Raw genomic sequence first — 23817 nt, forward strand, 5'->3', positions numbered from 1 at the left:
GGCCTTTTTCTTTTATCTATCATACAAGGTGTCGTTTGGGTAAAGGTGAATCACATTGCCTATTTGACTTTATAATGATGAAGCATCTTCCTTTCTGTGGACTTTGGTTTATAAATATATATATATATATTCAGCATCAAATAAGTACAGTATAGATTGGTGGTCATCAGTCTTGGCCGTACAATGGAGTCCCCTGGGAGAGATTTTTTTTTCTTTTTTTAGTTTTGAGATTATACATAATTGTGTTTTTTTAATTATGAAAAATAACATATATACAAAAAAGCAATACATTTCAAAGCACACCACAACAATTAGTTATAGAACAGATTTTAGAGTTTGGTATGGGTTACAGTTCCACAATTTTAGGTTTTTCCTTCCGGCTTCTCCAAGACACTGGAAACTAAAAGTAATATCAGTATAATGATTCAGGAGTCAAACTCATTTGTTAAATCCTATCTTCTCTTTCATAACTTCACTTTCTCCTTTGATCTTTTTTAAAAATTATTTATTTTTTACTTATATATATTATATATTCACATACCATGTAATCATCCAAAGTGCATAATCAATGGTTCATAGTATCATCATATGGCTGTGCATTTATCATCACAATTGACTTTTTGTGTGTGTGAAAAATAACGTATATACAAAAAAGCAATAAATTTCAAAGCACATCACAATTAGTTGTAGAAAAGATTTCAGAGTTTGGTATAGGTCACAGTCCCACAATTTTAGGTTTTTACTTCTAGCTGCTCTAAGGTACTGGAGACTAAAAGAAATATCAATATAATGATTCAGCAATCATACTCATTTGTTAAATCTTACCTTCTCTTTAAATAACATATATACATAAAAGCAACAAATTTTAAAGTACATTGCCACAATCAGGTTGTAGAACAGATTTCAGAGTTTGGTAGGGGTTACAATTCCACAATGTTAGGGTTTCATTTCCAGCTGCTCTAAGGTACTGGAGGCTAAAAGAAATATCAGCATAATGATTCAGCACTCATACTCATTTGTTAAACCTAACCTTCTCTGTATAACCCCACCCTCACCTTTGATCTTTCTCCCACTCTTTCGGAGTATTTGGGCTATAGTCCATTCTAACTTTTTCATGTTGGAAGGGGCTGTGGATAATATGGGATAGGAGGATGGAGCTAGTTGATGTTCTGGAGAGGCTGGCCCCCTAGGGGAGATTTTTAAAATGTCAGTGCCTGGGTCCCACCCACAGAGCATCTGCTTTAATTGTTCTGGGTGGCCAGGGCAAGTGACCACCATCCACATCCCCAATACAGACACACACACACACACACACACACACACACACACACACACACCTGTAGGTGCACACACGAAGAAACTATAGTGAAGGATCACTCTGAAAGAGGGCAGGGCAAAATTGAGACAGAACTGGAAACAAATGTTCTAGAACATAGTCAAGAAAAATAACTCATGAATAAAATTAAGTTACCTTGGCACATATACTTCATAGTAACCTTAAGTATTCTTGAGGCTATTTTATCTGTCTGGATTAGTGAATGGAATTTCTGTAATTTCAGATTGCAGGGCCTTTCAAAAAAATCTCCTGTCCCAGCACATCCAGGAGAGATGTTCCCTTCCTAGTATAAGCCAGACATACATCGGTGAAATAACAGGGGCTCTGCAGAGCTTTCTCATTTCCAAAATTTTTCACTGATTATAAAAATAACACATATAAGAAATATGTTTTATTTCTATTAACAGATTAAAGGAGAAAAATCATGTGGTCATCTTAATTGATGCAAAAAATGATTTGATAAAATTCAATATCTATGTATGATATAAAATTCTTAGAAAAGTGAAATAGGAGAGAATTGTCTTAATGTGGTAAAGGGTATCCATTTTTTTTAAGTAGAAAACATTTTTATTTGAAAATTTAAAAAGCAAGATGTCTGTTCTCATCAGTGTAAAGGAGATCTTAGCCATGTAGTAAGGTAAGAAAAAGAAAGAAAAATACAAGAATAAGAAAAGAAGTACCAAAAATGTCATGGTATAAAGGTGATATGATTGTGTGTGTAAAATATCCAATATAATCTAGAGATAATATTAAAATTAATGAAAGCATAGTAAGTAACTGGGTACAAATTAATATATATTTTTACATTAGCAACAACCAGGAAATAAAATACTTTTTTAAAAATGCCACTTATATTGGCATTTTTAAATATTAGTTATCTGGAATAAAATGATCTCTACCAGGAAAATTATAAAAACTGTGGGGTAGGGTGGTGCAATGGTAGCTCACTGGTAGATTTCTTGCCTGCTATACCTGAGACCCGGGTTCGATTCCTGGAGCCTGCTGATGGCCAAAAAAAAAAAAAAAGTAAAAATACCGTGGGGTAAAATCAAAGAAAATCCAATAAATTGAGAGATATTACTTTCTTGGATTCAACTCTTTATATTGTAAGGACCCCTGAAAATGACTAATAAATTTACGGCGATCCAAATCAGAATCACAACAGGTTTTTTTTTGTAGAACTTGACAAACAGACAATTTTGAGGAAGAAAAACAGTAGGAGAGCTCACTCCACTGGACATTAAGATCTACTATAAAGCTCTAATAATTGAACCCGTGCAATATTGGTGTAAACTTAGACAATTGGAACATATTAAACATCCCACAAACACACCAATACAAATACAGACATTTAATTTGTGATAAAAGTGGCCCTGCAGAACTGTGGAGAAATGTCAGTCGTCAATAAACGATGCTGAAGAATTAGGAATTCAAATGGAATAATTACACTGAACATCCAACTTTATACCACATACAAGCATTGATTCTCAGTAGATTAAGGCCTACATTTATTTGAAAAAGACAAAGAAATAAAGCTTTTAGGAAGGGAAAAAGAGGAGACAATCTTCATGGCCTCAGATTAGGTTTATTAAAATATATTACATATGATGCAAGAAGTACTTAACCATAAAGGAAAAGACTGATAGACTTTAGGAGACTAAAATTAAGAATTTCTATTCACCAGAAGACAACTTTAAGAGAGTGAAAAGGCAAGCCTACTGAGTAGAAGATGATGCTTGCAACACATCACCTGAAAAGTATTTGTATCCAGAGAAATGAACTCCTACAAATAAACTAGAGAAAGTCAGAGCAACCCATTTTAAAATGCACAAGAACTTGAAGAGGCATCTCACAAAAGTAGAAATCCAAAGGGCCAATAAACATATGAAAATATCTTTAACAATTTTTGTAATCAAGGAAGTGCAAATTAATATCACACCAAGGGATTTTTACACACTCATCAAAGAGGAAAATTTTAAAGTTCAGCAATAACAAGGAAGGAACATAGAGCAATAAAACTCACATGCTGCTGGTGGGTTGTAAGTCTGTACAACCTCTTTGGAAGCCAGTTGGCATTGACTAGGAAAGTTGAAGACATACATACTCTTTGACCCTCTAATTTTACTCTTAGGTATTTACACTCATTAGAAATATGTGTTGTGGACACCAGCATACAGGTACAAAGCCAAAAGCTGGAAACCCAAATGTCCATAAGTCTTTGGATAGATTTAATAATGCTGTTGTAATCATACAATGGAATAATGTACAGCAATGAGATGAAAAAACTACAAAAAGGATGTCTTAAAAACATATTGAACAAAAGAAGACAACACACAAAAGATTATGTAAGTGTGATTCCATTTATACAAAATTCAAAAAGAAGCAAAACTAAACTATAGTGTTTAGGGATGCATACTTAAAATATAAATAAAGCAAGACAAGAAAGAGAGTACCATAAAAATCAGGATAGGGGTAGCCTCTAGGGCAGAGGAAGGAAGATATAATTGGGAAGAGGCTTACAGGGTGCTGATAATGTTCCATTTTGTGACATGGGTAGTTGTCACACAAACATTCACTGTACAACAACTAATGGGTAGTTGTCACACAAACATTCACTGTACAACAACTAATTTGTTTTTCATAAGTTTTTTATAATTCATATTACATAACAAAAACTTTAAAAAGCAAAATAATTTTTTAAAATATAAATTGCTACCAATAAAATGCAGAATACTGAAAAATATAAATCAGAAGATGATAACCAGGTAGGAAAGTCAATGTCAGTAGCTTAGTTTATCAGCTTTCCATATACATGTTTTTAAATAGCTGATGTCATATAGCATGTAGAATTTCTACCCTTCTTTCAAACTTTTAATCCAAAGCATTTTGTCTCAAAAGTAAAAGTTATTTGGAAATTCTGACTTAACATGGAAGATTGTATGCATATGTTTTACCCCAACCTTCTCAAAATGACAGCATGGGAACAAGAGCAGTATAAATATACAAGAACAAAGAGGAGGAGAAAGAAAAGTACAGAGGACAAAAGATGTCAAAACAATCTTAGAAGATAAAAAGTGGGTGGAGGAGTGGTAAACGACTTGGCAGATCAGAGGAGGCTACACTACAGTGCCTGCCCAGAGGGACAAAAATGAGTGGCAAAACATTTACCTCCTACAATCCCCAAACGGTCTGTGGATCTGAATTCCACAAGTACTGTGAAAAGTGGAGGTGAGTCTCTGAGCTGAAAACAAGGTTATTGGTTGAAAGTCTGTAAATTGAGCAATTTGTTCTCAAGAAGCCCCTCCACTCTTTGCTGCCTGAAGACAGCCCTATCTCACTCTCACAGAAAACTAGAGTTAATTCTCTGGAGAAATTCAATTAGTAAGACACCAGACCTGAGAATACCAGGTCCAAAAAGTGTTAGTGAAAGCAAAGTGATTAAGTGAAAATCTATGCCTTCAACAATGAGTCTTGCAACCTTTTCCCCTATCTTGCTCCCAAACGTCTTAGTATATACTTCCCAGACAAGAGACTGGAAGATTTTCTCAGAAAACTGGAAACTCTTTCAATGAAAAGACCTACAGATGCTGACATTTGAGAATCCCCAAAGGAAAAGGCCTCTCATGGCCTAATCAGACCATAGGGAAGTCCATACTCAATTTCCTGAGCCTCCTATCCATTTTTATTGCCTTATAAAAAAAAAAAATTTCAAACTACTCAACTTTTACCCTTTATCTCCCCCTATTATTTATTTATTTATCTTTTTTTTTTTTTTTTTTACTCCTCTGTCCATACACTGGATAAAAGGAGCATCAGATACAGGGGTTTTCACAATCACACAGTCACATTGAAAACGCTATATAGTTATATATATAACTTCTTCAAGTTCTTCAAGAATCAAGGCTACTGGAACACAGTTCAACAGTTTCAGGTACTTTCTTCTAGCCACTCCAATAGATCATAAACTAAAAAGGGATATCCATATAATACATAAGTATAACCTCTTGATTCTGTTTAAAGTCTCTCAGCCACTGAAATTTTTATTTTGTCTCATTTCTCTCTTTCCCCTTTTGGTCAAGAACCCTTTCTCATTCCCATGATGGGTCCTAACTCATCCCTGGGAATCAGGTCCCACATTGCCAGGGAGATTTACACCCCTGGGAGTTATGTCCCATGCAGTGGGAAAGGCAGTGAGTTCACCTGCTGAGTTGGCTCAGACAGAGGCCACACCTAAGCAAAAGAGGTTCTGTGGGGATGACTCTTAGGCATAATTATCAGTATTATTGCCTCATCTTAAAATATAAATGAAGAGTGAAGGATTATCAAATATTTGAAGAAATGCCCTTAGAGAAAAGCAGGGACTAAAAGTATCAAACAAGCAAAAAAAGAATTCTGAGAAAACAGCTAAGACAGGGAGGAAAAGATAATATTAAAATGTTTATTAAATTTTGTAAATTTTAATTAATGTAAATTAATTTAAAAGAAATTTTAATCAATGTAAATTTTTTAAGTAACGTAAATTTTACATTAATATCATTGGAAATATGAGAAGACTACATCAATGAAATAAGAAGAAGATGCTGCACAAAAGGAACAATCAGAAAACAAGAAAGTACTTTTGTGAGTTAAAAATATGATTCTCAGAAATATAAAATTCAATAGCTTTCCAGTGTAACTATTCACTGATAATTAGCATTTTCCCTTCTTTTCATGGAAAAAAAACCACACACACCATTTTCAGTAAAACTGGGAAGCAGATATCATCTTCATATTTTAACCTATGTATTAGAGGCACCAAAGGCAGATAACTTTGGGCAGAATGTTCACGGAAGGATGTGAGAAAGGAATGTGTGGGGAGACATTAGTCTCAGAGACCACACATACCTGAAAGAACAGCATATATATACCCCACTGAAGGGGAAGGTCTCAGGGGGAAGTTCCTAATTTGCAGCAACAGGAACTAGAATGCGAATTAGAAGCCCTCCTTGACCCCATTTGGGCTCAAAAAATAATCATACAGAGGAGCCATGACTCCATGTTTCTGTAGCATCAGAGAATGAAAGAAGCTTGGGGTTGTGAAACCTAGAATTCTGCTTTAACCCCTTTTCTTGCCCCGTAAGAACTTTCCATAAATGGCTTTCCTAGGATGATACAACTCATTCTATCTGAAACGGAAATTAACAGAGAATCAATATATGAATACTACTGACTATGTGGAAAGGAACAGTAAAACTCACCCACTGATACAAGTCATAAAAATGATGCAGATACAGAGCAGTTAAAAGTGGGACTGAATAATTCATCAAGAATTTGAAAATGTTAATGAAGATGTCATTTGTATTAAGGCAGACTCAAAAAGAAGAAATGCAAAAACCCAGGGAAGAAAGGGCAAATCAATAGGAGATGATACATAAGCTAGCAGAACTCAGCACAAAAGTAGAAAAAACAAAAACACCAAAAACTGAAGATGAAATTAAAAGCACAAGGAATAGCAGAAACTGAGGAAATGGGAGTAAAGGCTAAAGGAAAGGCAAGGTAGAAAAATAAATAAGATGGAATGGAAATATAGAATTTAAAGGATTAGAGTAGAAATATTAAATATAGAAGACAGGGAAAAAAGAAATCTAATGCATGCCTTAAAACGTAATGGGAAAAAAACATAATGGAATAAATACTAAGATAAAATTCAAAAAACATCTTTCTTGAAATAAAAGTAAACAAACCTACATTTTGAAAGAGAGCACCATGTGCCAGAGAAAACCAACACAGAATAGTCAGCTCTGAGACATATCCTAATGAAATTAAACTTCAAAGGCAAAAGAAAAATTCCATATGAGCCAATTTAAAAATATGACAAAAGGGAAAAAAATCAGACTGGCCTAGTGTTTCCCCACAGCAATATTCAGTTCTAGTATACAGGAAAGCAATACTTATACTTCATCTTCTACACAAGAGATGCAAGATCATCAAGTTATACAAGACAAGAATATTCTTGTCAAGTATATTCTATTTTCTGTCAAAAAAGGTTCTTAGGAAGATGACAAACAGTTGAACAAACAAGAATTGAGCTTTTGTTGTTCTCATCTCCTTGGGGAAACTATTAGAGGATAAATTTCAGCCAACAAAGGAATGATGTGGAAAACCACAGAAAATAGATAAATGTTGAGTCTGAATGCGTGTAACTATAGAAGTTAGTTTAAGCTAATGCGGAGATAACAATGACAAACAAATGCAAATGTCCTGTACCATGAAAATGTTGGTATGTAACAAACAGCAAAAAAAATGGGAGCAAAAGGCAAAAAAGCACGTGAGTAGATTGGGTTCACTGATTACTGTTTCTATAATAGCAAGAAAGTAAAAAGAATTATTCAAAGCTGGTAAATCAAGGAACAGAACAATTATTATATTTAGCAGCACAAAGGCAAACACTAAAAAAGATATTATTAAATACAATTAAATGATGGAAAACTACAGGAAAGGAGAGAAAGAGAATTACCACTGGAAATAAGAAATATTGTTCAAAGAAACAGTAAAAGTGCAATGTATTACATAGTTATAATTAGAAATTTATACTTTAAAGGTAACTACTAGAACAGAAATACCAACTCTTCTAAATAGCAGAAGAATGACACACAAAAATAGAGCTAATAAAGCATGCTACAAAATGAAATACTTTAAAAACTATTAAAATAAATACAAAGAATGAAGTAATGTAAGACAACTAAGACAAAGTAAACCTGTCATGTCAATAAATATAAATGGATTTAAATTCATCTATTTTTAAAAATTCATATTATATTCACTATCAGAGAAGGTGGAATTTAGACCAAAATAACATTAAACAAAACAAAATGACACTTTGTAATGCTAAATAACCTATAACAACAGTAAAAATCTACTTGCAGCAAATAATGTGGCAGTAGTGTTCATAAAACAGAAATTGTAAGAATATAAAGGGAAGTAGACAAAAACACTCTGGGTATAGGAGACTTTAAATTTTTTTTAGCCTATGACAGAACAAATATATTAAAAAATAAGTAATGAAAGTATAGATAACCTAAATAGCATAATTAATAAAATATATCAGATTAATATATATGAAACCATATTCCCTAAAAGTAGAAAATACATACCTCCTTTTAAAATGATCATGCAAACTGACCAAATAGGAAGTCACAACAAAAACCTCAATATGCTTTAAAAAGTAGAGTTAATAAAGAAAATATTCTCTGATTATATTGCAGTAAAATTAGAAAATAATAACAAAATCAGAAAAAAATCAGAGCCTTTCCACTTAGTAATTTTAAAAATCTCTCTTAAAGGACTCTTCAATGAACAAAAAACTACAAATTAAAATTAAGTATTTCTAGGGAAGAAAATATTTTTTAAAACAACAACAATTTAATTAGTATTTGTAGGTGCAGTTAAAGCTGTGTTCAGAGGGTAATTCATAGTATTGAGGCACAGACTATTTACATCATTTAAAAATGAAAATAAATGGTTCAAGTACCCTACACAAAACTAGAAAAAGAACAACAAAATGAATTAAAGGAAAACAGAAAAAAAATAATAATTAAAAAATAAGAAATTAGTTGGTTAGCAAATGAAAAAACAGTTGAACTAATAAATCCAAAAGCTGTTTAGAAAACAGGTGCAGGATGCTCAGGTGGTTCGGTGGTAGAATGCTTGCCTGCCACGTGGGAGACCCAGGTTCAATTCCCAGCCCATGTACCCACAAAATAAAATGAAATTTAAAAATAGGTGCAAGACTTCTATACCAAAAAATTGGAAACATTATTGAGAGAAATTTAAAATACTTAAATAAATTTAAGTATATCTCATGTTAATGGATTAGAAGACTCGCTATTCTGAGAAAATGTCATTTCTGCCCAAATTAATTTGTAGAGTCAATCAAATCCCATTAAAATCCGAGCAGTAGATATTTTGTAGAAATTGACTGAATTGATTTTACTTGCATGGAAGAAGCAAAATGTATTTCACCATTACCTATTCATAGACAATCAACATAATCCTAATGATCTGTCATCACAATTTATTCTTCAGTGAATATCTTTACACACACATCTTTGCACACATATGAGGGTAAATATCAGTGTTGACTTCCAGGGGTGGAGCTGCTGAATCAAAATGATGTACGATTTTAATACTGAGATATTGAAAAATTACCTTCCAAAGAAGTTATACCAATTTCCATTCTCTCTAATTATTAAATCCATTCTTTATCAGATTTTGTATTAACTGAATTGAATTGTTGCCAGTTTTTATTTATTAGCACACTTTGAAAAATATAAAAGATTTAAAAATCTACTTATTTGGCTATTTATGTGGTATGTATTGGACAATATTTAGCATCCTTAGCGTTGTAGAAATGAACAGACCTCAGGTTTTATTTTTGAAATGCAAACTGGTAGCAGACATTAGTTATTCACTATATTGCTGGGAGCCCAAAGGAATCTAATAATAGATTAGGGCTAGGATAGACTGGCGCTCCAAAGATCATGCTAGGTAAGTCTGAGGAAAAATGAGCTTATAGCCAGCGAAGGAAAAAAAGCTGATTCTATCACCATGGTCTTGATACAGCTTCTGGACATAAGCTGTTTCCATCCTTTACCTCCCTCCATTACACCTCCCTGACACATTGGCTTTGTGGATTACCCAAATAAACTACCATTATCCAGTGATAATGGTAGTCCCTGTCTGCCTGCCTATCTCTCTGCTTGTGGGGAAATGTTTATATTCATTTAAAATCCTTTTTTGTGCTCAGAAGTAAACTAGAGATCTTCGAGGCCCAAAGTATGGAATAACATGTCAGATTGGCTCCCGGAAGAAGATGAGAGATGGCAGGTGGAACAAAAGATGAAAGAGTTGCCAGAACAGAATTTTCCCACTGTCCCCATCCCCTGGATTCACAGAGAATTACAGACGAGGCTTTTTGATCGTCCTAGAGCACCAATCACTGACCATTCTGAGATTCTGGAAAAACATTTGACAAATTATAGCAATTTGGTTGTAGAAAAAAACAGAGTAGAAAAGGTCAATGTTTTCTTACCTAGGAAAGAGAATGTGAAACGAGGCTGAACCTGTGGAAAAGTAGAAATGCGTGCCCGGAACTGCAAGCATAAAGTATTGTTTTGGGTCTTTTGCAGACTAGTATGAATGCTATTATATTATATGTAGTATTTAGATGATGCTTCTTAAAAATCAACACTGAGTTTTTGAGATTTGTCTAAATTAGTACATGTAGACCAAGTTCATTCACCTTAATTGCTCTGCCATATTCCATAGAAGTATGCTTCTGTATTTTCTTCTAAAAGTCAGAATTTTTGTTTATGTACTTAGGTATTTCATCCTCCTGGAATTTATTTTGTGTGTCTATGGTATATGAGAAAGTCTTCTAATATTTTTCCATATAGATAACCAATTAACCCAATACTATATTTAATAAACCCTCATTTCCTAAGTGACCACTTTTATTACCTCTGTCACACACCAGATTCCCACGTGTGCTTCTCCCAGTATTTATTTGTTGCCTAATCCAATACCACATCAGTTTAAGGCCTTTGTAATAAGACTTGACCTGGTTCACCATGGCACCCTCCTTACTTGTGTTCTTGAAAATTATCTTGGTTCTTCTTGTTACTTTACTTTCCCATATCAATTTTACAGTCAGACTTTCAAAATTCTGTTGAAACTTCAGTTAGAAATGCATTAAATGCATTTATTATCATAGGAAATATTGTCATTTTTACAATATGAAGCCTTCCCACACTTTGGCATTGTATTATCTCCCAATTTTTATAGGTCTTCTTTTATATTCTCCCATGAAATTACATAATGTCTTCTTTAAAGTTCTTACATAGCTCATTCCTATTACATTATAATTTTTGTTGCCCTTTTGAATATCTATTTTTCTTAGTTCATATTCTTTGAATATGTACTTTTATTGCTAGAAAATACTGTATTATTAATTTCTATATATTGATTTTTTCTTCAACAACACTGCTGAACTCCTTAACAAGTTACAGCATTTTCTCTGTAGATACTTTGTAGACAATTATATCATCTACAAATAGTGACAAACTTGTTTCTCCCCTTCTGTTTCTTTTATCATTTGCTTACTTTTCCTGTCTTATTGAACTGGCTAGGACCTCCAGCACAATGCTGAATAAGAGCTCTAAGAGTGAGTCTGTTTCTTTTACTCTTGATTTTAAAGAGTATCCTTCTAATATTTCACTATTGTGATGTTGGCTATGGAATTCTCGTAATTACCCTGAATCGGGTTGTGGAAATTTCTTTCTATTTCTGGTTTGCTAAGAGTTTCATCATGAATGGATGCTGACTCATCAATACTTCCACATTTATTAGGAGTGCCAGATAGTGTTTCATCTGTCAACATGTTAGATTACATTACTAGATTTGCTAATCTATTTTGCACCTGTTCCAACTCAATCTTATTGCTGGATTCAGTCGGCCGGTATTTTATTTATGTTGGCATAAATAAATATAGGCCAACTGAGGCTGGCCTATAATCTTTATTCATCTATTGTCTCTTTGGGCTGCTGGCCCATCTCTCTGCCTCATGGTCCTCCTTCTGTATTGTCCATGGGAACTCTAAATTCCTCTCACTTTCTGTGCAAAGCAATTCAGCTCTCTCCATCCCCTATAGTGATCTAAGGATTTCTATTGTCACTAGAAGTTTCTCAATAGCTTCTAAATCATTTTAAAGTTTCAGAAGGAAAAACAATGCAATATTTTTGTGCAAAGACAATTTTTTAAATCTGAAATTTAAAAATCAATCGTGATTTTTCCAGAATTTCTGATTTATTTTTGATAATTTGCTATACTCTTAAAAGTAGCACATGTGCTTCCAAGGACAGAGTTCATATCAATTAATATGGCATTAATGATGGGTATTTGATCTCGACTAATATATTTTATTATCAATGGACAGTTATTGCTTACATTTATTAAACTTACATTTGTCATTGTTAAAACTGTTGCATCACACATTCACAATTCACACAAATGAAACATCATTTCAAAACTGGTTTGAGGGAGCATAAAAGTAATCATGAAAATAGACATATAAAGCTACCACATGAAATAAGGTCATAAATTTAAGTAATGAACACATTCCATATAAACATAAAATGTGACTCTGTATGTCATGAGACAAGTGAACAATGGATGAGGGTAAGTTCACAAAAGCAGGCAAAAATAAATAAGAAAATGGGAAGCACCACACTGAATCCCAGATAACTGAATTTTATGGGGTCAATGATCTTTTTGTACTAGGATCCAGTTTATTATCTAACAATTTTTCAAATGATATAAAGCTACCAAAGCTCTCATAGCATTTTCTAATAAAGCCTATCAATCTTTCTTCCAAACCAATTGACTTACTCTAGTACAAACATACAATAAGGCTTACCAGTAGAAAATTGTCAAACATTGATGATGAAGGTTGAGAAGACTCCAAAACTATAGAATCATCCTTTGCCTTCATAGCAAAAACAAGTTCAATTATACTCTTTTTGATAAAGTATAAAGCCAACTTAAAAATTAATTGCAAATATCGTAGTTGGAAAGAAAGCAGGGAATACAATAGGCAGAATTACTTTATCAGAACAACTGGATTTCTTATAAAGTGACACATTTGAGATTAATGACGTATGTAAACAAGCAGACATTCGACTTCTGGTTGAACTAAACTGTGACTAAATCAGTTGTCAGTATATGTTCACTCTTTATGTGAGAGAGAAGTACTCAATGTCATTTTGTCCTATTTGTTATTAAAGTTCATTTTAAAAGAAGAGATTTCTGGTTTAATTAAAGATTCATTTGCAAACTATGAAATAGACTGAAAATGGCACGTGGACACAGGGTTGAAGAAGATCCAGCCACATATGCGACAAGGAAAGGTCTCACTATACAAATGAAAGATGCTGCTCCCAAATGCCAGTACACACCTTATTCACAGAGAGTAGATGGGGGGCCCCATTTCATGCCTCCAGATCCGGATTTGCTATGAAGGGAAATAGTGGAAATTGTGAACACAAACTGATAGTGGCCACTTAGGATATGCCTCCCCAGCCTCCTGGGCCAAAACAAAAAAAGTAAGTACAAGATGCTGCTCTCCTCCACTGAATTGCTCTGGAGACAAACAAAAAAGACACAAGTAAGGAGTATTTTTTTTTGTATGGGCAGGCACCCGGGTGTCCAGCATGGCAGGTGAGAACTCTGCCTGCTGAGCCACCGTGGCCCACCCAGGAATAATTTTTTAATTATTATTTCTGTGATTGCAAGAGGTGTGTCTCAGTGATACATTCAGAATTTTAAACAGTACCTATCTTTGACCTCAGGGCCTAAATATTAGGCTTTTTAATGATTAGTCATCAGATTTCTTAAAACTGAATGGTCGTACAAATGGCCCAATGGCTGAGAGTTTGATTTTTTCCCAACATCCAATTTATCAGAAAAACACTTGTAATATGTTATTAGGCATATTAAACATCACATCCACGTGCTGCCACTGAACATGAAGAAATAACGCCCAAAGCCAAATTCCACCAACGAGAGGAAGTGGACTGTGTTAGTAGTTGTCTCCTAAGTTGAACCTCTCAACCTTCCAGATGTCCTAAGCTGGGGCACTTGTCCTCTGATGAAACATTGAAAATAGTCTTTAGAGAGAAGTCTCCCCAAAATTTCTAGGTCTGTGTTTGAGCTGAAAGGCCAGAAATATCTATCAAAGCTTGCCAACAACCTATAATTCTGAGTTAAGATTTCCTAATTTAGGAAACAAAGAATGGGGGTAGGGGGAACCCAACTCGATATGGAAGCTGACAGCCCAAGTGGATGTCCAGCTAGATACAGATTTTTTTTTCTTTCTTTTTTTTTTTTTCACATGGGCAGGCACCGGGAATCGAACCCGGGTCCTCTGGCATGGCAGACAAGCACTCTTACCTGCTGAGCCACCGTGGCCCACCCTAGATACAGATTTTTTTCAGGCACGATTTCAAACTATATCACTCCTCTCACAGAGAGCAAAAACATTACTGGTATTTACCTTTTGATTTAATTTTTACTTTTATTTAAGATATGAATATTAATAATTTGAAAACTCACATAGTTCTATAAGAATTCCAACAACAAAATCACTCCAGCAATTCCTGTCCCTGATTTCCTCATCCATCTTTCCGGAGGCAACCGCTTTCAAATTTACCTCTTTCTTCTGATACTTGCCTTCCTATTGCTAATGATACACTCTTACTACTATTTTTTATTTTTCAATTTTAAATGGTGTCTCTTGGTTTCCTGTAATGGAAAAGAAAGAATTATGGTCCTCTCACCACGTACACCCACTTCCCCCATCCTCATCTTCCCATTACAGCTACATTTTGCAATGTACTTTAATTACATTTTCATTTTGAAAAATGTTTTTGTTTTTGTTTTCTGGAGTTAATAAGGATTTCATTTCTTCATTTGCTCAGTTATTGATATATTTATCCCTAATTTGTTCCCAAATTCCTCTCTAAATGTTTAATTCCTGCTTCAATTTATTTACACACCTCGGGTTATCCATGAATTTCATGCCTTCTTAGAGAAATCTTCTGGGGTCCTCCACCTCTTGTCTCAATATGAGCTAACTGTTGTCTAGCATGAAAAATTGTTATTTTCATGATATTTTTCCTTCCCTGTCATCTTTTGGGTTCCTTTTGCCTCTTTCCTATAGCCCACATCTTCACCTTTTTTTGATTATTTCCTTCTTTTGGTGGAGCATATCTTCAAGGAACTTTCTTAAAAGGAAACATGAGAGGTATATTTTCTAGGACTTTACTTACCTAAATTTGTCTTCATGCTATCCACACCTTGATAGTTTATCTGAGAAGGAAATTCTGTATTGGAAATATTTTCCTCAGAATTTTGAAAGCATTGATCCTTTGTCTTCTAACTTCTAAGGCTGTAGTAGAAATACATGGCGATATTTTGATTCTCATTCTTTTGCATATGATTCCTTTTTCTCTCAAAAAATAAAAGAAAAAAATTAGGCTTTTCTTTTTGTCTTACTGCTCTGAGATTTTTGTGATAGTATGCCTTGATGAACACTTGTGGGCATTTTAAATTGGAAACTCAGAGCCTTTAGTTTGGGGTAATTTTCTTGAATTATTTCCTTGAAAATTTTGTCCAGTCTATTTCTTTCACTCTTCCTTTCTAGACCTTCTGTTAGTCAGACATTGTACCTACTGATCTGATTCTAATTTTCATGTTTATTACTTCTGGTCCATCTCTATCTTTTGTTCCTCAACTTTATTTCCAGCACTGCTATTAATATTCTACTTTTGCTATCATATTTTGATTTTCAAAAGTTCTATTTTGTCCTTTGAATGTTTAGTCTTAAAAAACCCTATTGCTCTTTTTTTTATAAATGCAATGTCTTATCTCAATTCTCTAAAAATATTGATGATCATTTTTTTTCCTAAGTTTTCTTCTGCTCCTTGCATTATCTCCTTTTTCTCTTTTTGGTTTGTCTGCTTTGATCTCTAATGATGAAGGCATTCATCAAATTCCTGCTTCTCCTAAGTGTGGCATATTTCTGAGATATAAAATATAAACCTTGCTGCAGACTTCTAGGAACTCGATAAGGGGCAGAAGTGGGCGGGTGGGAAGTGTCTACCTTTCAACCTGTCAACTTTTCCTTTGTACTCCTGCCTCAGTATACAACTTTCTCCCTCTTGTTCAATTCTTGAGAGAATGAACATCCAATCTATTTCTGGAGAGGAGAAAGCAGTTGCTTACTGAGTGGGTGGTATGACTTGGGATCTAGAGAGCTCAACTGCTCCTTACATAGACTTCCAATAGACTTAGCATATTCAGCACTTGGAACCCTCTCTCCAAATCTTACTGTCAGAGGTATTTAGCAGCTCTAATTCCTGAGCAGTTGTGAGGTTCTGCAATGTGGGTCGGCTTGCTTTCAGGTATTCTTTACTTCCTGTTGAAATTTTTGTTCTCTGAAGTCTGCTCTTTCAATTACCACACGTCCATTTTCTCTTCAGCTTATAAAATACTCTTGCTGTGTTCGCCATTATCTTTATCCTCGTGGATTTATCCTTCTTTGAAAAATCCTTTTACTGTCATTTTAGAGGGTTTTCAGAAAGAATGGAGGTAAATGCATGTGCTCTATCTTCCATATTAAGCCAAAATAAGTTTCCTATTTTTTAAATACAAAGTTTTATGTTTGTCATTTTTAAATCAGAGTAATTTTTAAACATTTTTATTCAGATTTATATGTGATTTATGTATGTACCCAAATTCCCTATGTCAGTGGTTCTCAAAGAGTGATTTTCCAGGCCATCAGCATCAACTAGGAACTTGTTAGAAGTACAAATACTTGGGCTCCACCCCAGACTTACTGAACCAGAAACTCGAGGGGGAGCCCAGAAATCTGTATTTGAAGCAGCCATCCAGTTTGATCTAATGCTTGCTAGAGTTTGACAACCACTGCTATAGGTGATCCAGGGAATCTGAAAGTTTGAGAAATACTGCCCTGCTTTCAAACTCAGCCCCAGGTCCAGCTCTTCAAATCCAAGCCTACCTAAAGATGTGGCAGAATAAAGGCCTTTTGAGATGGCTTATTCTAACAGCATCCATATCCCTGGGAAAGTATTTGTGGATTTGGATGCTTTTTTCTTCCATGATTTCCATCAGGAGTCTGATAAGGCTCCTAGACATGGATCCCTGAGGCCAAGAATTCTAGCAGACTAGGCATGGTGTGAGAAGAAAAGGCAGCGGGCTGTATGGAAGTTTGAAGAGAAGGGATGTAACATACCTCTTCCCTCTTTTATTTCTTCTACCATCAACAAGTCTGGAGAAAAGCCTCCAGCTTCCCTCAGGGGCAGGCAGCCCATGGAACAGGAGAATCCTTGTTCTGCCTCTTGAGTTACTAAAAACTCACTCCAGGTGAGGATGAAACATTGGAAAAGTTCTTTACCCACCACGCCTTCTGCTTACCTTCAGAGCAAGAGAGGCTGCCTGCCTTCCCTGCTACACACATACCTCTCCACCCATCCATTTGACTGAACCTTCTGTGTTTCTTAGTCTGCAACCTGTCCCCTTACTTTCCCTTCCTCTCCCTACCTTGGTGATTGTATTGGCACAATTTCCCTTGATCAACCACAGCATTCGTCTCCCCCTCCTGGAGGCAGAAGGAACCACCTGAGTTCTCTCTACGGCACAGTTAATACTTCTGCCCCTTTCCACTTTCCTTCCCAGGTATATCTTCACTGTCATTTACACTTTTGAAGCCTTGATAAATATATTGGCAAAAGGATTTTGTCTAGATGAGTTCACTTACCTGCGTGATCCTTGGAACTGGCTGGATTTTAGTGTCATTTCTCTGGCGTGAGTATTTCTCCATGTTTGCTTGTGTGTGTATCCATGTGGAGCTTATAGGTGTGCCAGGCTCACACCCTGGGGGTGTTTTGTCATCTTAGTCCGGCCTCCTCATTTGGAACTGTGTGGCCTGGGGGTTTTTGCCACAGAATGCTGCTTTGAGGGTCACTTTCCAGAGTCAGTCCCATACCTACACGGAGGTAGGTGTGGGTCAAATAAGGCTCAGCCTTGTCCTAACCATCGTGGAGATCTTTCTCTGAGGAACCAGTGTCTGAGAAGAAAAACATTGCAAACTTAAGATAATGTTAAGGAAATCTATAGGTGGAAGCGTCAGATGCTTCTCAGTCATCTGTTCTGGTTCTTCCTAGACTCGTGTTACCCAAAATTATCTTTAGTTATGATACATGCATTGCCAGGACCCTCTATTTGCAGAGATGCTGACAGACTTCTAGCCTTACAGATACCTTGCTGAAGCGACAGATTTCCGAGGGTTCTCAGGCCTGCGGACGTTCAGAGTCCTTAGAGCTTTAAAAACGATTTCTGTGATCCCAGGTAAGATGATTTAATTGGCACTTTTATTCACAGAGCATATGTTGTTTTCCAAATCATAATGTCCTCCTTTGATAGTCACAAGAGCCCTGTAAGGCTCCAGGGCAAGAATTATTGTCTCCACTTAAGAGACGAAGAAACTAGGCCCCAGAGAGTAGAAAGCACAAGCCCAAGTCCTCTTCATTAGCAAGAGGTAAAGTGAGACCTGGAATGATCTAATGGACCTAATGTCCCAACTTCTAGGCCAATGATCTGTCCGCAGTTCAACACGGCTTCATCACCAAAAAATGGCAAGAGGGTGGATGGGTGACAGTGGCTCAGCAGGCAAGAACGCATGCCTGCCATGCCAGAGGACCTGGGTTCAATTCTCGGTGCCTGCTCATGTAAAAAAATTAATTAATTAAAAAAAAAATGGCGAGAGGGTCATGACCCCATTTTCTGTTCTTGTTATGGGTTGCAGGCAAGACCCTTCAATTGGATTCTCATTTATACATTAAACTAAGGGTTTAAATGTGGAAATGGGAAGGAAGGGAGAAGGCAGTCCTAGGCTCTGGTGAGTATCTTCACCATCTGCATAGGTCTAAAACTTGGGCTTCAGCCCTGTCCTTGGACCCCCGGAAGACAAAAGAATTAGGCAATAATTCTTCACTACAGAGGATTTAGAAACAGAAGCAGCTTATCAAAGGTCATCTTATTGTGCATCTAAGGTGCTTGTCACCACCAATAATCCCTTCAGCCCCTACTAGATTGATGGTAGGGATGGTGAGTTCAGAGACAAGACAAAATCACTGAAATAGAACCTATTGCTTCCCCCTTGTGGGCTGATGGATTATCTCCCTACACCCTGGAGACTCTGTTCTCTCGTCCATAAAATAGGAATAATTATCCTAGATTGGAATTCCCTCTCTACCACTTTATGTCTGGCTCTGCAAGGAAGGATTGTGAAATCTTTACCAACTCCCACTGGAAAACTTCATGAAGGGAGCCACAGCAAATAGGTAGTTCTGCCTTTGGTGTCTCTCACTGCCCTGAGTCATGTTCACAGGATCCACCTAGTCCAGACTCTTCTCTTGCCTCACCTCTCACCTCTATCCATCTTGCATCATGCTCCAGAGTCTCTCTGTGGTTCTACAAACACTCCATGCCCCTGCTTACCTCCCATTCTTGGGCCATGCTGCTCCTTTAATCAGCAGCACCCTTTCTCTTCTCTTACTCAACTCATACTCATACCTCACACATCTGCCAAGTTTTCAAGGAACTGTCCTGGCCTTACCTGACTTCCAAACACTCCACTCTACCCATCCGCACCTCCAGGTCTCTTGTAGGAGCTGCTCCTATGTGTATCCATCTGCTTGATAGTGTTGTGGAGTTTCCCCTCAATTGTCAGACTGTCCCATCATCCGCCAGTGACTCAGCCATCAGCTACCAGCCCAGGGACCAATGCATGTAGTGGTCAATGGATGTGTGTTAACCAAACTGACAGCCCAAGGACAGATCCTGGACTGCTTCCCTGGCAGAGCTCTTTCTGTGTATTTCTCCCAAAGAAGGTGCTTTCATTTGCCACAGCAACCAAGCCTCACTTCTTAAACATTCAAGGATTCCATCTTTGCTGCCACCTATGCTTGACTCTGAGACAGCACTCTCTCTATCTGCCTCAGTGACTCTTTCTCTCAGTTCCTCTTATGGTCTCACTCTATTGCTATGTTCACCTCTGTCTTTGTGTCCCTTTCTTTTTATCTACCTCTGTCTCACTGTATCTCTTTCTTCCCTTCTCTGTCTTTCCATCTCTGTCCATTTCTGTCTCCCTTATAGCTAAGTCTCTCCCCCTCTTTCTCCCCACCACCCCCCACATACACACATATGTTCATGTGTCTCAAGCCTTAAGCTGCCTCCCAGAACAGAGATGAGTGCAGAAAGACAGCTGCCAAATGAATGATGTTAAGAGCCTCATACCTAGCAAGTGCCTGGTACATAGTAGTTACTCAACAACTGTTTTTCGAGTTGAATTGCTAATCGATTATATGAAACAGGTTGTCTGGGTTTCAGTTGCCTCATCTTTACGATGGGGACAGTCCCCATCTGCCTGCTTCTTGGGGTTATTGCAAGATTCTAATGAGGAGGGGTTGTGTAGAACTATGGGTCCCACTGATTAACACTACAAATATAAATAAGTGCTTGTATGAAAAGAAAAAGAATCTAATGAGGAACTTGGCTTGGAACTGCCCTAGAGTTTGTAAAACACCTCATGCTTATATGTACTGTGGAGGGAGGATGGCTAAGGCACAAACATGCCAGGCACACATGTGTGCTATGTGAGCGGTGCCTCATCCATGTGGAAGCATCACTGTCACCTCCCCACAGGGCTGAAGCTCATCGTGGGGGCCCTGATTCACTCGGTGAGGAAGTTGGCAGATGTGACCATCCTCACCACCTTCTGCCTGAGTGTCTTTGCCCTGGTGGGCCTGCAGCTCTTCAAGGGTAACCTCAAAAACAAATGTATCAAGAACTTCATGGATCTCAATGAGACAGCTAATTTCTCTTACAGAAAAAGTGAGTAGAATTGCAGCCATAGGGACGAAGGTCTGGGTGTAACACTCTCACATATCCTTATTAAACATATTTTTTTTATTACTTTTCTCTGTTGAAATGCAAGTTGTGTTTTACTTTGGGGTCCTGAATTTGATATTGTCCAATGTCCCTTTTACAAGGAAGTGAGCTAAAAATCCAGAGGCAAGTCATTCTCTCTCTGCTGGAGGAGGCTCAGAGCTGAAGTCACTGTGCTCAGCTTTTCTTCTTGTCAGATGTGACTTGTCACCTTCTACATGGCCCAGCATGCCCATTGAGTAACCACAGCCAACGGTGCCTGCTCTGCTCACGCAGGAGACCCAGGAGGTGTTGCCTTCTTTGCACAGAGCATTAGTTGGAAGGTTCCAAACCACCTGTAAGACTTTCAGTTCTTCCTTTCTTTTGCAGATTTCTATGTCAACTATCCAGGTACCTCTGATCACTTACTGTGCGGCAATGCATCTGGTGCCAGGTGAGTACCTAGCTCATTATGAGGCACCAATGTCCAGCAGTCCTTTCTCCATCCTATCATCAGCATTTTCTGGGAAGGGACTGGGTTCAAGTCCCCAAGAAAGATGCAGAAATGGATACATCACAGCCTCTGCCATACCAGAATTCACAACAAGGGAGTATATGAGTTAGCTTTTCTATGGAAGAAACTACACCAAAATTTAGTGGCATAAAACAGCAACTATTTACTTAGGTCATGACTCTGCACATCAGCAGTTTGGGCTGGGATCATTGAGTTGTCCTTCTAATTTTGGCTGGACTCATTCAGATTGACTGGCAGATGGCCGATCCAGGACAGCCTTGGCTTGGATGGCCTGTCTTTGCTACACATGATCTCTCATCCCCCAAGAAGCTATCCTGGGCCTGGTCTCATGCAGAAGCAGAATTCCAAAAGACTGAAAGTGTGGGAGGCCTCTTGAGACCTAGGCACAATTGGCACAATTGTGGCACAATATCACTTCTGAATTCTTGATCAAAGTGCGTCAAAGACCTGTCCAGACCCAAGAGATAGGGAAGTAGGCTCCACTCCCTGATGGGAGTAGGTACAAAATCATATTGCAAAGGAATTTGGTCAGTTTTATAAACAGTCTATCCCTGGAAGGGATTACTATTTATTAAATTTGTGTTTCGTATCAAATGCTCTACACCTGATCATCATGACTCTACGATGTGGGTTTTATTTATTCTCACATCACAGAAAAAGAAGTGCATGCACAGTCATTGCAATTTCAAACTCTAACAGAGAACAGATATATAATGAGGAAGGAGTAGAGTAAACCAGGTGGGGACCATGGCAACAGAGAGTTCATGCCTCATTTAAAGGGACCAGCCACTGCTTGGCCCACCTTTTGGATGTCATGTGAAAATATGGGCCCATTGCTTCCACCTTTTCCAGATTTCAAAAGAAAGCAGGAAATCTGAATTTGTCTGTGAAATCTCCCAACTATCAACATCGGCTAACAATTTCAAAAAATTTCTACAGACTGTGTGATCAAAAAAATATTTCCTCAGGCCAGATTCAGTCTGCAGCCTGTCAGTTTGAGAGCTCTGATAGATATATTCTCTCTGATAGGTATATAGCATAGACGCTACACTGTGGAAAGTAAGTGATATGCCAGAGGCTCCAAGAGCTGGCAAGACACAATAAAGTGATGGGGAGGAAGTCAGAGAAGGCATCCTGGAGGCAGTGGTTGAGGTGAGCACTGAATGACAGGCAGGATGTCTCCAGTCTGTGCCAAGAAGTCACCTGGATGGAGGCAGAGTAGAATGAGACAAAGCAAAGGGGAAGGGAACTCCTCACCAATGTCTGCTGCTTTGGCTCCTGGAGCAAGGGATGAGCAGAAAGAGTTCAGGTAATAATTCAGTAAGGCCTGTCTCTCCCACCCCCATGTCTGGAGCCTGGGGGATAAGATCCCACAGTGAAGCCACTCCTTGAGTGGCTGACAACCCTGTATTGCCTAAGTGGAACTGAGTGTGACCAGTAGGAACCTCTACTTTACTTAGTTTACCAGGAAAACAATCTTAGATAGAGCTGAGGGATGGAAACAAGAGGGAGAATTTGGTCAACATCAGGCTCCTTAGCCTCTTTCCTCACAAATACACTTGGCATTTTGGTTCTTTGGCTCAAGGAGAGAGTTTCTCTGATGTCAGTTTTCACTTGCCTTTGACTTAAATTTCAGCTTAGCGGCCTCTCCTTTTCCTATCTGGATGATGGTATTTCTCAAGGCGTAAGCTCCAGGGCAGCCCTAACACTATCTGCAGTAAATTTGTGGGGTCCATCTATGGACTAGCCCCTCAGTTCCAAAAGAGGCCAGGCTTTCCCTTGGGCAGATTCCAGCAAGGTGGTGGAGGAGAGGATAATGTCGGGACAGCAGAGAGAGGTCAGCTCAGGATGCTGGGCAGCATGAGCCCTGAAGGGGTGTGCTCTGAACTGCAAACGTAGGTCCTATGTTGGGCCATGGAGAAGCAGAGCCCTGTGAAAGGTCTCACCCTGACCCAGTGCCACTATGGGTACAAGGAAATACTTAATGATACAACATTTACTATTCTGAAGGCACTCTGCAGGGCAGTCCCATAAAACGGCTACAATGGGGTTCTACAGAAGACATGCCCTCAGAGTTAACTTGCAAACCTAGGTAGTGGATTGACTAACTCCTTGGAAAAAGAAACCAAAAGACTACCCCTACAGGTAGGATACCCCCACATTTGTGAAATCCCACATCTCCAACCAAGGGTAGGGACAGAATTGGGCTTGATTATAATTAAGTTGCCAGTGTCAATACAGAAATCCTTGGAGCAGAAGAATTCAGAACTTTTAATAAGACAATAACTGTTTCCTTGATGAGGCCATGCCCACTGGGGCAGATGGATGCTCTTCCCATGCCCTCAGCTGAGAGATACTTATTGACATCAACTCACCTCCTTATTATGAGAGAGAGGAGTCCAAC

The 23817-nt window shown here is 37.5% G+C and overlaps 1 protein-coding gene across 1 annotated transcript in view; it reads left to right on the forward strand.

Moving 5' to 3' along the window:
• The window catches only part of SCN10A (sodium voltage-gated channel alpha subunit 10), a 133572-nt gene that overhangs the window by 4855 nt on the left and 104900 nt on the right, over positions 1-23817 (forward strand). The window contains 4 exon segments of the mRNA XM_077128630.1: positions 17627-17755; positions 18207-18298; positions 20657-20875; positions 21269-21332. Coding sequence (XP_076984745.1) covers positions 17627-17755; positions 18207-18298; positions 20657-20875; positions 21269-21332 — 504 coding nt within the window.

The sequence above is a fragment of the Tamandua tetradactyla genome, chromosome 15 (assembly GCF_023851605.1).
Source record: "Tamandua tetradactyla isolate mTamTet1 chromosome 15, mTamTet1.pri, whole genome shotgun sequence".
Taxonomy (NCBI): Eukaryota; Metazoa; Chordata; class Mammalia; order Pilosa; family Myrmecophagidae; genus Tamandua; species Tamandua tetradactyla.